This window comes from Scomber scombrus, chromosome 9, assembly GCF_963691925.1.
Source record: "Scomber scombrus chromosome 9, fScoSco1.1, whole genome shotgun sequence".
NCBI classification, from domain to species: Eukaryota; Metazoa; Chordata; class Actinopteri; order Scombriformes; family Scombridae; genus Scomber; species Scomber scombrus.
Window position 1 is genome coordinate 14236703 of NC_084978.1, and position 15706 is coordinate 14252408.

Sequence of the window (15706 nt, forward strand, 5' to 3'; positions counted from 1 at the left end):
CCGCCCCCTCCAAAAACCCCCCCAAAAAAACAGCCAATGATCAGTGGCAGTACAAATCAATGTGTTGCTCAAGTTAGCTTGAACATCTGCTCTAAATAAATCAAATGCAGATAAAGTGCATGTCTGCAGCTGATGTATTATACAGTGGGATCATTGTGTGGCACTGCATGGTAAGTAGGATGTAGCTTTCAGACACAATCGGTGTGTCTTGGACACTCATCTCAGAGTGTTCTCAAGTGGAGCCCTCATTTTAGCAACACTATCAGATTACACGGTTTACTCAGCTTGGCGTCGTCTAATCGTCCTTTTAGTATTCATGGTCTTGGACGGGACCCCTGACCCGGAGAAATCAGTTTTAATACTGTTTTGACCGGTTCACCCACAGACGCCCGTCTCAGCAGGTAGCACAGTTAATCCTCAATTCAACGAGCCTCTCCATTGCTGCCCCATTACAACTTTAACGGGGATTAGTGAATAAGAAGCAACAGGGATCACAGCCATTTACACACTGTCTGTCCGTGTGGCTTTAGATACGTCATTCCTCTTTTAGGTTACATGGGCAACAAGTCAGACAAGTGCAGTCTACACATTTAAGTTGTCACAGACCACACAGACGTTGCCAGCAGGCAGGAGTGATGGCAGCTGTGTGTCTGAATTCATTAATGTATCTCAGTGTTAAGAGATTTATTTATAAATGAATTTGCCTTTCCCCTTGTAGCCCTTTCAGACGACTGCAGAGCCAGACAAAAAGACACTGAAACTGTAATTTTCAAATCAACATGATGAAATATTTTAAAAATTGCAACAACAAAAACAAAGCCAACCCAAACTTCAGTTGAATTACATTTTCCACTTTTGGAAATGAAAACATGCTGTTTCATCCTTGTGTTTCAGGTTAAGAAGCTTTAGCTTTATCTTAAAAAAGGAAAGGAAGTCAGTGAGCGTATCTACACTGAGATGTACGGATCACTGATGCTCCCCTTCACACTGGGTCACTAAAAGCCTCCTGTCAGCCTGGCTGTTGCATAATTTCATCTGTTTGACTAAATTACGTCATGGCTCAGCTGGGTCATGACCTCAGCATTTCCATTCATGAAGAAAAAACACACAGTTGGATAATCTATATGTCACATTAAAGCTGCTCCAGTTAAATGTTGGTATTATTTTTAATATTTGCATCATTATTATTATTTTTTTAAATGGTATCTATTCTTTAGTTATATAGTTATATTGTATGGAAGTTTGTATGTCACTGAGACATGTCTGTCTGTCTGAAAGTCTTTTAGTCAGTTTGAATGTTTTCTCATCAGGCATGTATTTACCCCATAATTTATATAGCTATTTCCGGAGTTTCGTTATTAAATGTGAATGTGAACCACACATCTGGACCATATTACGGCCTAGCGTCATGCCTATTGTAAAAAAATGAAGGTCTGTTTGGCTTTCTGTTGTGATCTGCATCGAGTTAAAGAAAAAGCGTTGGCGCCACCATGTGGTTACAACTGGCAAGTGCCATCCTTGAACATGTAAGTATAATTAATATAATAGAAGATAATATAATTAATATAATAATAACATAATATATAATATTATAGTACTGATAACATTTAGAGCCAATACTAACATAATATCAGTACAGAGGAACTCCAGTGACCTGTAAACCATTTCTGCTTTCACACACTGCTGCATATTTTTCATTAACATCATCATAAGAGCTTTCATCATTTACAAGATAGAAGATTTCTGTGTGTAAATTAATTATTTATCTATTCATTTTAATTACCTCTCTTGTGGATACGTGTGATCATGGCTATGGTTGAGAAATTAAATCTGTAAATAAAATGTTACTCGTTAGTCTGAGAGTCAATAGCCTCAGGCCTTCATGAACTAAACAAGCAGCCTACACACTTTTAGATATTTTACAAGCATTATCTCTGAAGTAAAAATCCAGAAATACACGAATTAAATCTGAACTTCAACTGTAAGATTAAAAAAAACATGCTCAATTTTTTAATGACAAAGGTCTTCATCAACATGTTGAATTTATACGATAGATAGATAGATAGATAGATAGATAGATAGATAGATAGATAGATAGATAGATAGATAGATAGATAGATAGATAGATAGATAGATAGATAGATAGATAGATAGATAGATAGATAGGTGGATGGATGGATGGGTCCTTGCTGTCAGGTAAAGCTGGAACCTGTAGATGGCATCCTGTCATAATCAACAGCAGCAGCGAGCAGCGCCTGCAGCTAATCACAGCTCCGCCTCAACCAGTGTATTAAAGTTCATCTTTTTCCGCTGTTTGAGTTTCCTCTGTGAAGGGAAATAGCGTCTTCTTGTCGGTAAAGATGAGGCTGAACAAATCGGCTCCGGCAATGTGCAACACTTATCGGCTTAAAGTAGGAGATAGGAGCAGAAAGAGTGCGTTTTAAGAAAAGAAGATGTATCTATGGCGCCTCTCCATCGCCATAACCCTTGGCTTGGTTTGGTATTTTTCAGACTGTAGTAGCACAGTCACACAGTACTTTTTATGCTTCTTCCTTTGTTTTTCTACTCCGCTGTTATTCTCGAACAGTGGGCGAGAGAGCAGCACTCAAACTGACGAAGAGACGATAGAAAACCAGGTAATGAATGTTGCACTATGGCACTGCACGGTGTTTTTCTTGCAGGAAACGGATGCGTTTAGTTGCGTGTCATCGTTTAATGAGGTTATAATTAAACATGTGAATTAAGTTATACATTTGTTGATTATATGCTACCACTTTAAACAACTTTTCTACCTTACACACGTTAACCACTGAGACATTTCTAAACATTAAGCATGTTCAAGTAGTGGTGATGTCTTTAAACTCCTTATCAGTATGTCGGTCAGTTATTTAACTCGTTTGCCATGTTTACAGTCAAGTTGCATAAATACCTGAAATGTTTGAAATATTATCAGTCATTGCCCGAGGTGCTTTTTTTGGGGTGGAAGGTCATATGGTAGGTGTTGGGTAGGATGCAGTGTATTTTCGGCAAGAAAAACGTGTTTTTCCTAAACTGACACTAATTAGTGAAAATATGAAGTGAAGATCATTCTCCTTTTTACTGGGGACCCCCTGGAGCCCTCTCAAGGACCCCTGGGGGTCTGACATTGAGAGCCACTGGCCTAGAGTTCACAATAGTTGGCTCATAGAGTGCTTTTACATGCACACAAGTATCCTGGTTTTGACCTTATTCTGGATCTGATGTTCAAATGGAACATAAGAAGGTTTCTAAAGATCTTTGTCCAGTTATATCATGATTTCTCATCATCTCAGCCGCTCATTTCTGTACCAACAAAGAATGTTTAGGAACCTGGATCAGGTGTTTACATGCAACCGTTTCCTGGTTTCTATTGGAGTGCTCCAGGTAGCATATCTAGGTTTCTCAAAACCAGGATAAAGTGTTTACATACGTAACACATAATGGGATACTCTAGAAAACCTGATCATAACGCACACACATTTAAATGCACTCATAGTTTTCTGTTTTCCAGAAAACAATTGCAGAGCATTTGTCTTATGACTTGACTGATGATGAAGGTAACGGGCACGATGAAGCACTGCAGTCACAATATCCACATGTCAAGAGGTCTCTACAGCAAGGTGAGGCGTGTTTAACAAAGAAGGACAGTTGTTTTTCTTTGCTGTGTTTAATTTGTCTTTGCAGGGTAGAAATACTTTGCATGAATATTTAAGTCAATGATGGATAGTAAAATCAAGTTTCTGTTTTTGACCTCTTCAGGGTGTTCTTGGTGTCCTTGTCAGCAAATGTTAGCAATGTTTTTACTTGACACAGTTAAAATGGAGGTCAGTTTTGCAGACACAGCTGCAGCTGGAGATCATGTTACATAAAGTAAGGAGGGGCTTTAAGGACAGAAAGGAGAAAAAACAAACCATTTCAACAGATGGGTTGCATATGACTGCGATATGTAAAAGAGGAAGTATCTTTATATCTGCTTTTCATATCTCATTATCAGATGTACTCGCTTTGCTTCTGTTTTTTTGTGTCAATTATATTGGTTTTGTATAATAAGATTTCCGCTTTGACTGAGAATATGGGTGTTTGGGTTTTTTTTAAATTGATTTTAATACTATCATGGAGTTTCATTTAAAATTGCTCAAGGTTCTTGCAAACCTTGAAAACTTGTGGAATTAAGAGGCCTTAAATGTTTTCAGTTCTAAATATAGCTCTCATATTCAAATGTATGAGCTGTTAAGACTCGTATTAATCTCATCAAAAACAAGTATATCTCAAGGAAAAACCTGGAATGAATATTTGTGTTTAGCTTAAAATGAACAAATTTCAACAGGATTTCTGCACCAGACATCAGAAGTGAAATAAAAACACCAAAGTAGCTTGAAAGTCCCTGATTGGATGTTGAGGAGGTGTGTGTGGCAGCTCAGTGTTAATATGAATTTTCTTTTGTGCTGCGGGTGCTCTTCATAGTGTTTGAGTGTGCCTACGCTCAGCTGGTTCTGCCTTGGTACGTCGTCCCTGAGCCCTGTGAGCGCCAGCCTCTGCACCAGGTGCTCAGCAAGGAGATCGACTTCGTAATCGACCGAATCATTGAACGAGCCAAAGACTTTGATGTTTGCCAGGCGGTCGTGGGCTCCATTCGCGTTTTGACACAGCACTTGCATAATGCGAGGCACTCTGACAGGTGAGACTTTACACCTTCCTCCTTTTTAAATGACTCACAGTTTTTACTGCTGCTGCTTCAGCTACTCTTTACTCTCAAAAATGTGTCTGAACTCTATAAATTCCTCTATTTTTTATCGCCTGTGAATAATTTACCATACTTTTATTGGATCATACCTGCAGTGACATCCTCATGTTGTTTCCTTTTGATAAGTGATGTTTCAAGGGAAGTGCATCTAATTCAGACAGAAGATTTAGATCAAGCGATTATCAGACCTGTGGTGATAAACATCTTTGATCCAGTTTAATACTTATTAATCGTTGGATTTTCGTCTTCATTGCCTCCCCTGTTGTATTTTCTGTCACAGAGAGGTCCTATTCAGCTCCAGAGTGGAGGAGATGGCAGTCCTCAGAGAGTTTTCTGATGCCCTGGTACGTAACCTTTTCTCCAAATCTCTCTGGGGCCACGAAGTCAACCGCTGTGCCTTAAACGAGATTGTTGCCTTAAAGGGTAAGAAAGCATTTAATTCTCTCTCTCTGCAGGAAACCAGTTTTACATAAGGACTAAGCCTCCCGTGACTTCTTTTTCAAGTGTGAATTGTGTGTAATCCTTTATTGTCGGTGGCACTGTTGAGCTCAGGACATGAATTTTGGGTTACATAAAAGGAAGGATCCTTCCACAGTGATTTGCCAATTCCCTTTTATGGTTTTTTTTAGTAACAGATAACATGTTTTATCTCTTGAGGGTCTTACTGTGCAGTAGGGTTTGCAATTATGCATATTGCTCAGTTAGAATAAATGGCGTTAATTAAAGAATTATCTCCAAGTCAAGTCTGTTTCTTATTTTGTTGGCCCAAAACAGCTAATTTCTGACAAGTGTTATTAAATAATTGGGAACAGTTAGCAGTTTTATAAAGGCTGTTTATTGCAGCAAACAGGAAACTGACAATACACTACTAATAATAGGATAATGTTTCTATCAATTTCAATTATTATTCTTGATGACTTTCGGCAACATGATTGCTTGGCTGCATATTTTACAAGATTTGCACTAGCTATTTTTAACTACTGGAAACATTAGAAGTGAAAAGAAATGTTTCAAATTGTTTCACATTTTGGAAAATATGGTTATTCAGTTTCATGCTTGCAGTTGGATGAGAAGATCAATATCACGTTCATATCTGTGTGATAAATGTGAAGTTGGAGCCAGGAGATGGTTAACTTAACATAAAGACTGGAAACAGGGAAACAATTAGCCTGACAAATCTGTTAGCAGCTTCTCTGAAGCTCACTAATTAAGGCATTATATCTTGCTTGTTTAATCCAAACAAGATTTATTTATGATTACAGACATTTAAAATCCAGTGGATGACATGTGAAAAGGAAATCAGTTGTTTCCAACATGTTGCCAAGAAAACAGACCTAAAACCAAACAATGAAATCCTGAAATTTAAAATTACATCACCACAAATTAGATTAGAGTAAATGCAACAAACTTCAAGTAAACATCAAAACCACTTCAGTACAAAAGAACAACTTCACAAGTTGTTATATTATTTATGTAATTGTCTGGTTGTGTGCCAGGCTGTTTCTTTCTTGGCTGGGAGTTTTAGAGGTGTTGGACAGAGCCAGCCCCGCTGTTTCCTCCTGCTTCCAGGCTTTAAATATATTCAGCTAAATTAACCAGCTACTGTTAACTCTAAGCAACAAAGGAAATTAAGGTATTTCCCAAAATGTTGAACTATTCTTTTTCTTGTTTAAATTGTGGAACTATTAATGACGGTGCAGCTTTGTTAAGAGGATTTAATTAGAATCCATTGATTAGTGTTGGATGTGAAAATCTAGCCTCAGGATTTCAGTGTGTTTATAGTCACAGTGTTGGTTGTTTTTCTTCAGGGCTGGGGCATTTGGTGACATGGCTGTCCGATCCCGACAACCTGAACCAGCTGGTGGTGAGCCAGCTCGACAGCGTGACCCCAAAAGGCTCTGTGGAGGAGCTGTGCGCATCAGACCCGGAACGAGCCTCTCTGGCTTCACAGGAGGGCGAGGGCAGTGAAGTGTGAGTAGCTGTCATCTTTTGCGCCCCGCCAGCTTCACCCAGTCATAGAGAGCCTCAAAGCAATGACTGTATCGGCCACCTTCTGTGTTTGAAATTGGAACTGACCTGGTTTTGTTTGCTGACTGTTTTTTTTCTTTATTTCTTTATATTTTTCTTTGGGGATTTCTAGGAGCTTTGAGGAAGCAGGAAGTTCAACCATCATCAGCATCCAGGGCAAAAGGAAAAGTGAGTTGTTTTTTTGTTTGTTTTTCTGAGTGAGCTGTTGAAATATGCTGATGTAATCCAAAAGCCCTTTGGCACTTAAACCTCTAAGAACAATAGATGTGATTACCCTGCCTTTCACTTTTGATTGAAAAATGGCTTCGGATGAGGATGATGGAGATTTCAGAGAGGCAGATGGAATAGTTATTATGTGTTTAAAGAGTAGAGGCCTGTGTTTGCAGAACGTCTTCTACAACAGGTTGATGAATAGCAACGTGTTCTCATCTATGTGACATTATGGTTTTTACCAGACTGCATTTCGGCGCATAATTACTCCGTTTCCTTTGTTTGTTGGTCCAGACGACTAATTACACAAACGACAAGCTGAATGCTAAATGATTTCTTTGCTGTCTTCAAGCAACTAGCGTCTATTTGTATTGCAAACAATTCGACGGTAATGATGACTGAATAAGAATTGATTATGCCTTGATAATGAACCATCTGATGTAATAAATATGCATATTTTCTCTAATGATTGCATTGTAAATTCTGCAAAAAAAACTTAATTTGTCATAATCTGTAAGAATTTTCAAACTCTGATGGAATATTTAATAATTATCAGGCCATCACCTACATCATAGCGTTGAAAGTTTGATTGCTAATCACGTTTACTTTGCCTGCATGCTTAATCAAGTGTACATTTTATCCAGCAAAGTTTTCTCCCCCATATCCTCATTATAGTGATGCATAAAGTTATGCAGAAGTCCAGTCAAACAGTCATTTAAGTCAAGATTAAGGTGGAATTAATTGTTGTTCTCTCCATATATTCTACTTGCATCTGAAGGAAAAAAATGTGTACAAAAGATGGTAAAATAAGGTAGAACCGCAACGACAGAACATAAACTGTGAAATTATCTCACTTTTTGATATGTGACTGTCGTACTTTTCAGGCAACAAATTAAAAGAGGGATGGTCAAAATTTGTAGACAAGATGAAGACCAAGAAAGCCAAGAAGAAGAAGATGAAAGGTATGGAGCAGAAGCTGGTTATGAGGTTAATGTGCAACGTGGACGAGGATGATGTCAGTAGCAGAGAGGGCTCGGTTCACAGCCAGCAGGACTCTGACGGGGTGAGGCCCCTGCAGATAACACAGTATATTAAACTGAAGGCGACAGTTTGTGAAGCATGACAGATTCATTGTTGCTTTTTGGCCAAACACTCATTAGGAGGACAAGGATCTGGAGAAGTACTTGACAAGCGTCCAACAGGACATGATGGAATTCAAGCTGTCGTACGAGATGTGGTGCGTCGGCTGCTGGCTTGTCAGCATCCCTCATGTGAGTTATAAATATCAGTGAAAGAGTGGAATGTCCTGGAGGCCTGTAATATGCCTGCTGAGGCTCTGTAAAAGCTTGTCCTTGGACGGTATGTTAATGTTTGAGCTTGGTGTTTGAAGTCGGATTTGACTATGTTGTAGGCTGACTGGGGTACTGAGGAGCTGATCTTTACTGTTCACCTAGAGGAAAAGGACAGCCCTGAGAACCTCCAGTGGGACATCAGAAAGTCTTACATGGACATCATATATTTCCGCAACAGATGGCAGGTAAAGGGCAGCCAGATACCTGTTTTGCTTGTTTTGCTTGTGTTAAATGTGTTAAGTATTCCTGCTTTTACGTAATCAATTCACTGCAATAAATTCTTCTTAAGGTAAATTCAATCTAATCTGGTCAAGATGTTTTCTTCTATATGCTTTTTGGCAACATGACATTAATTAAAAAATGTCTATTTTAATACATCTGAGGTTCTCAGGAGTTGAAATGGGGAAAGTGTGGACAATGGGGCTACAATTTAAAGTACTACAATACTACACAGCAAAACAATGACTCTGTACTTGCCATCAACTAAGGGCGGTGACCCATTATCTGGAAATACCTTTCATACTATAGATTTGCATCACATTTTCCACATTTCTTTCCTGCAGTATGAACTTCCTGCAGAAATGTCAACATGCATGCATGAGTATGTTTAATTATATAGATATAAGGGAGAAATTGTCTAGATTAAAGAATGTAACTAGAAATGTTTCTTTGAAGCTTTGTAATGAAAACAAATCATGACATTGAATGTGACTTATCTGTATCACAAATTTAAATGCATTCAAATGGAGTACTGTTTTTTTTTTTTAATTTATACCAAGTGCTATTAAGATTTGAAGCTGTCTTGTAATAAAACACTAATTTTTCAGGACTCGACCAACCTGCCCTCAGTCTTGGTGGTGGATGAGTCAGAGATCAACGATGAGGTCAAAGAAAAAGCAAGACTGTCAGTGGAGCACTTCCTGAAGGTGAAAGACACAAGAGAAACTCAGATGTGCTGACAGATACAGTTGAAATGCATCATGGCTCAACATTTTGTTTGTTTTGTTTTCAGGAATTAATGTCTGATAATCTGATGGGCCACACACAACCGGTTTTTCAGTTCCTCTGCCCACTGGAGAAACTGCTGAATGAAGAGGAACATTGTGGAGGCGTGTGGGGGCTTCTGAGCGGCTTGGCTTACTTCCTGACTCCAGGACAAGAAGAAGATGAGGTAAAGTGGTAATTTTCAATCTTTCTTATTGTCAACAAGTCTGACCAAAAACTCAAAATCAACAATGAACTGATCCAAGCAACAAGCCCAAGCCTCATTTAGCTTATTCCTCTGTGCCATAGACTTCCGTTGTTGTTGTTATTATTATTATTATTATTATTGTTGTTGTTATTATTATTATAGAAGATTATAAGAAAAACATTTTAGTGAGCCACACTTGCAGTGGATGGCATGTAAATGTAAATACTCACTAGAGGACCTAATGCGTAATAATTCAAAGCCTACAATAATGTCCCAACAAAGACACTGTTAAGTTATGTTTGCTAGAAACTACAGTACCCAGCTGTTTCAAACAATAAGTGAGCCTTTTTTCAAAACTTAAATTATGTATTGGACTAATTTTTATATTTAGAGTTGAAAGCACATGGTTGTTTTTGGTCTTTTCATTTGCTTTGTTGACAAGAAGAAATGTATTATAGAAGTATATCACCTTAAAGTCTCCGTCACACATAGCCCCCAGTAAATTACTGGGATATCCTTTCAGGCACTAGGCACTGCTAGTGATTTTCGCTATTCATACATGCAGCTACATTCAGTTCAACATTAATTTCCATCTTTCACCTTTGCAATGCATTGCCATGGGAAAAGGGGAGGTTTGTAGGTTGTGTGGTCGAGAAAGACTGGAGCAGAATATGAAGTTAGGAGTATAATGTAAGCTGTGAATGTCAGTGCAATGTGTGTTCAGCTTAGGATATTTCTCAGAGAATAAATGCTCCAACTGCAGCTACATTTAGATATGTTTTTGTTGGAGCAGTATGTCTGCCTGTTGAGCCCTGTTAATCAACAGGAGTGACAAGTGAATTTTAAATCCTTAATTACAAACCAGTTTGTCCTTTTCCATGCATCTATTCTCTGTAAGACTGCTCACCAAATCTTTCGCTCCATAAGAGTAGTAAACATTATGGATTTGATTTGGATTGTGATATTAAAGATAAGATAATAATGTTAAATGGAACAGGATGCTGTGATATTGTCGCACCAAGATACACAGACTTCAAAGGAAGCCTTTTTCTTTAAATAGAGCAGACATTGCGATTAGATTCAGCACTGCGTTTTGGAGCTGAACTTTTGTCAGATGAGTTATCTCCATGACAACTTCTCATTTCATTTTAAAAACCTAAATAACATAGCAGCTGGCTGGAGGGAGATTGCCATGGAGCTTTTGGCATCTTTGGACACTTAGAGATGTTGGCTATATGGTTTGTAATTTCCAATAAAGAAACTTCTAAATATCACAATATAAAACATATTTTCTGTTTAAAAAGTAAATGTAGGCTAGGATAGTCATCACCCATCTTTTACTTGAATGGTTATGTCTCCAGTCTCATCTTGTTTGCTCTGCTGATAGGTACGTGGTTTGTTTACATGACATAACAGAAGTGGATAGAAAGCATTTGATGTTAGTGATGATAGTCAGACGCTCGCTTGCTGCTAAGACACAGTGTCAGACTTCAGAAATCTCTCTTCAGAGTCACAGACGACATTATGCAGCTGTTTTCGCAGGCTGTATAATACTCCATTACGAGTAAACTGAACATCATGTGCAAAATCAGTAGAGTGCCCTTTTCAAAAGTCATATTTGTTTGTTGTCGGTGTCTGCCATGCTGCACCATAAAGGTCAGAGCCTCAGAGTCAGCTGTCAGAGCTTGTTTTTCTGTTTTTGCTTTACAGAACTCGAGCCCTCAGACAGAAGCCCAGAAAGAAATCATAGTGCCATCTCCACGACCAGCATATCCACCTCAGCCTTTAGAAAACCCAAGTGCCTCAACTGAAAAGGGAAGTGATGCTACTGGTGTGACAGTGCCAACAATTCTTATCTCCCAATGCAAGTCTCATTCAGATCTGCATGAGGAAGCAGAAGAAGAGACAGAAACCGAAAAGAAATCTGTCGCAGGCTTAGACTCAAGTGAAAGCTGCTCTCAAGACTCTGATAATCCCTTAACCTCTCACTTTAAAATGATTTTCAGAGGACTGACCCGATCCAGGTCACAAGAGTCTCTGGTCTTGACAAGAAATGCCAATGATGAAGACCATCCTCTTTCAGGTTGCACGCCACACTGCAGCCAAAACGGAGGCTTACATGGGGAGGGCGCAGAAAGCCCGTCATGGCTTCATTTCAGTACAAAGTCCCATAAAAAGGAGAAGATATGTTCCAAAGGTGGATCTCTCAAACCTAAAGGGAAGGACCAGGGCACTGTGACAAGAGGGGAGGACTCCCAGTTTCAGAACAACAGGGAGCAGCTAGAGACGACCAAAGCCATATTTGATCTGCTGAAAGAAATATCTGGTTGGTTCACTGTTTATAGTCAGCTGATGTTTTTCAGTGCATTAAGAGTGTACAGACTGTTGTTAGCTGTCCATTTATTCGAAATTGGTACTTGACTGCCAACATTTTTCAAAGCATACTGGATCTTTTTAGATTCATCATTGCATTTTTTCATAATTTTTGAACATAATTCTTGCAGTGAACATTTGGTCTTCTTTATTAATCATCAGGAGTTATTTTTAGGTGTAAGCATGGTTGTTTTTATTAGACCTTTTGCATTCATGGACTTTTGACAAGCTCCGATAATCCAGTCTTGACATTTGGCTGCTTTGTATTCACAAGCCATGCTGTCAAAAAGTAAAAATAAATAAGTAATCAAACAATAACGGTTCCATTACATAAATTCTTAATCATACAGGTTGTAGGTTGTTTGGACTGCTTAGTCAAAGGTAACTGGATTTCAATGCTTGGTTTACAAATGTTTTGCCAATGGGGAACATTAACTTTGAACTTTTCAAGTAAACTTCAAACTTCTGACATTTAATTTTTACTTTCTTTTTTTTTAAAGCTAAAACCATTGGCTCACTGAAGGAAGGAAAATGCATTTAACAATTCTAAATATCTGGAGAAAATGTTAAATGTACTTTAATCAATATTTTAGACTAACATAGAATGGAAAGGCTTCATGTGAAAGGAATCAGAGAATTCAACCCTGTAGCTCTGCAAGTCTTTGTTGCCTCTTCTAGTTTTAGTTTGGTTTTATGTTTGAACATTTAATGTTTTGTTGTATTTCAAATAATAATGAATGCACCTTTAGGTAGAAATGTATCATTTGTGACAAAAAAGCTAAAACATGCACAAAAAAATGGTCCTTTGTAGAAGTGCTCGAAGGCAAATCTAATACTCTTCTTTTCTTTACAGGAAACTCCATTCTTATAAACATTTTTGATGCCATTTTGAAACCGTTCATGCCGATCTTAAAAAAGTAAGTTTGGTGCCACAAAACATTCACACATTCATACATATATTCATTTATTTGTTCTATGAGTGACTGAGCTGTATATCTCTCCAGGAAAGTGAACACTTTCTTAGACAAGATCAACCCAACAGAAGCACAGATGGCCGCATACATCGACACTCTGCGTGACAAGCTGTGGCCAGAGTCACCAGCAGCAGCACCTCCTCGACCTCCTCGCACAGACGAGGACAAAAATGAGGCCAGGGATCGAGCGCACCACCTCATTAATGCTAAATGTAGGCGGCACTTCCCCGAGCTTTAACAGGAAATATTATTGTTGTTGTTGTCGATGATGCATCTGAAACATATTTTTATGTTCTTTCCATAGATTCAAACTATCTTGTCCTCAAGAAGACGGATATGGAGTCTGTTTTTAATCTTTTGCAGAACAGTGAAGAAAACAAAATGCTGGTCTATGTGAGTATCCAAACCTTTGCTAATTATACCTAATTTGCACGTTTTGTTTAATATTGTGTCAAAATCTTGTTCTGATTATGTTGCTGATGTTTTTTGACAGATGCTCCTGTCATTCCTGTTTCGTGAATTTTTTCCCAATGAGCATTCCCTAAATGTGAGCGCTGCTGCCCTACAGAAAATGACCAACTCCAGCACCTGATCTGTGAAACTGTGATCTGTGATCCTGCTTGTGTTTCTCATGGTACTTTTTTTGACATTTTAGAACATGAAATTATTTATTGAATGTCTGTCTTTAAATGCCTTTAAATGTGTTTGACCATTACTTTATCAATGTCAAACACCCTTTTATGTTGTTTTTACCTCAAACCTATCAGACATGCTGTGAATTTTTTCCTCTGATTTTTACAGTATTTTGTTCACTGTCAGTGTGATAAATGTATTTGTGTTTATTAAATCAGAAACTAATTTTGTGGGAGCTGCCTTTTGAAACCTCTTTATTGTTTAACTCGAAGGAGAAAGTAAACAATGATTTTATATTACAGTTTGAGTTTCACCCTACACAATTTCATGTTAATGAATTTGAATTTCCTAAAATATTTTGTCACTTCGAGCACTGTGTAAGGTGAGTTTGTATTCTGGTTGATTCGACTCGTATATCAAAACATGCTGTCAAAGGAAACTTGAAATAATGTAAATACTTTGAATGTATGCCAATTTAAATATTTTAATAAATATATTTCAGTCATATTTTTGTCTTGGTGTATTTAAGTTGAGTTTAGACACTGTGAAAGTCTTTGCATAAAGGTAGATTGAAAGTCAAATAAATTGGTTACTGATGTCCGCAGCTTATTCGCTCTGAAACAATATTTGGGGAAAGATGAGTTGAACTAGTTAATCCACTCAGAGAAATCCTGTAAGGGGAGAGCGAGATGTATTCAAATAATTATAATAAAAAGTGTCTGGGTAATATGCTTTCACGTCCCATTTTTCTATCAGATTACATCAAACGTGCAGAAAATTCCTCAGCTTTGAACCAAATATCTGCATCAAATCTGGCTCGTATTGCTTCAGATTTTTTTTTTTGTGCTGTCAAAAACAGTGCTGATTCAGATGAAAGACTGAGCAATTTGTCATGCTTTGCAGTTCAGCTAAAAAAAACAATCAACCATAACCAACAACTGTGGCCGTTTTTTCTATAACACTTAATGGAAATGCTGGCGCAATTTCATTATGGAAGTGTAACAGAATTAATTAGAGGATTATTCTGGTCCAGGTCACAGGAGGGAGATTATCTCGCAGTGCAACAACATTAATTCATTTTTTGTTCACTTCAGTACCTGAAGCCAAGTAACATCACACTAAATAAAACACTTTCATTTCCAGAAGTATAAGACGGATTATGATCCAGCCTAAGGTGATGACTTGTAAACATGAATTCAGATTTACAAGCTTATGATGCAAATATTTACAGTAAGTACAGTAGAGAATTCAGTCTCTGGATCAATTCAGTCTTCAATAAATAATTTTAGTTGTCTAAATTTAGCTCAAACCCACAGCAACTGACCCACTGACATTTCTCAGAACAATCTCACCATAAGGTCTATTTAGCAGCTGTTCTGGTACTTACATCACATGGTCTTCATCAGCAGATGCTCACATTTCATGTTGGCCTATAAGATGTCCTAAGTTCACTCTTCACCTTGAAGCTCATGTGATGTGATCAAAAGCTCCACAGTAGCAACAAACCTGACCTTGTTGTAAGATTTTGTTATCTGTTGTTTCCAAGGTGAAGAGTGAACTTTGAACCTCAGATTTTAGACCAACATGATCCTGACATCCTTGAAGGTGCTCCTTAGAGAAGAAATTCTTCAAGCACAATGAATCCTTTGCTGAAGATCATGTGAAGTGATTGAAAGCTCCCAAATGGACCATGTGGTGGGATTATTTTCACAGCTACAGAATATTATTTGGATATTATAAGTGTCCATAGATGCCAAATATGTCAGGCAATATTTTGGGGAAATGTATTTAAAAAGATGCACCACGTGTTCAAAATAATTCAGTTTTAATAATGAAGCCATAAAGAACATAGAGTCTTGGGTTTCAATATGTCACTAAATGAAATAATGTAACATATATGTGAATATGTGTTGCTGTCCTTTAAGTGCTCAGTGGAGTGAAAAATTGGGGGCAAGTGTAGAAAACAGACAGAATGGAAATTTGCATTTGCACATAAACTCACCAGCACTAATGCCATAAATAAGGATCTGCTATATTAGAGCATTATACTGAAAAGTGTTTATAATATTTTGTCCACTCTATTAACATGAATGAGGGAGGAAAAATATTAAGAACACTTTTCAATACAATGCACTCCAGTACAGCACCACCGCCATTATGACCTCAATAATAAACATAAAGT

At 37.8% G+C, this 15706-nt stretch overlaps 1 protein-coding gene across 1 annotated transcript; it reads left to right on the forward strand.

Moving 5' to 3' along the window:
* The first annotated feature begins 3336 nt into the window (after window positions 1–3336).
* On the forward strand, window positions 3337–14083 carry si:rp71-46j2.7 (uncharacterized). Its single transcript, XM_062425215.1, has 16 exons — window positions 3337–3402; window positions 3530–3638; window positions 4483–4696; window positions 5043–5185; window positions 6571–6733; window positions 6903–6958; window positions 7885–8063; window positions 8161–8271; window positions 8412–8537; window positions 9180–9278; window positions 9365–9523; window positions 11255–11870; window positions 12771–12834; window positions 12922–13103; window positions 13196–13284; window positions 13385–14083. The coding sequence occupies exons 1-16, from the start codon at window positions 3337–3339 to the stop codon at window positions 13481–13483; spliced, it is 2475 nt and encodes an 824-aa protein (XP_062281199.1). The 3' UTR covers window positions 13484–14083.
* The last annotated feature ends 1623 nt before the right edge of the window (window positions 14084–15706 follow it).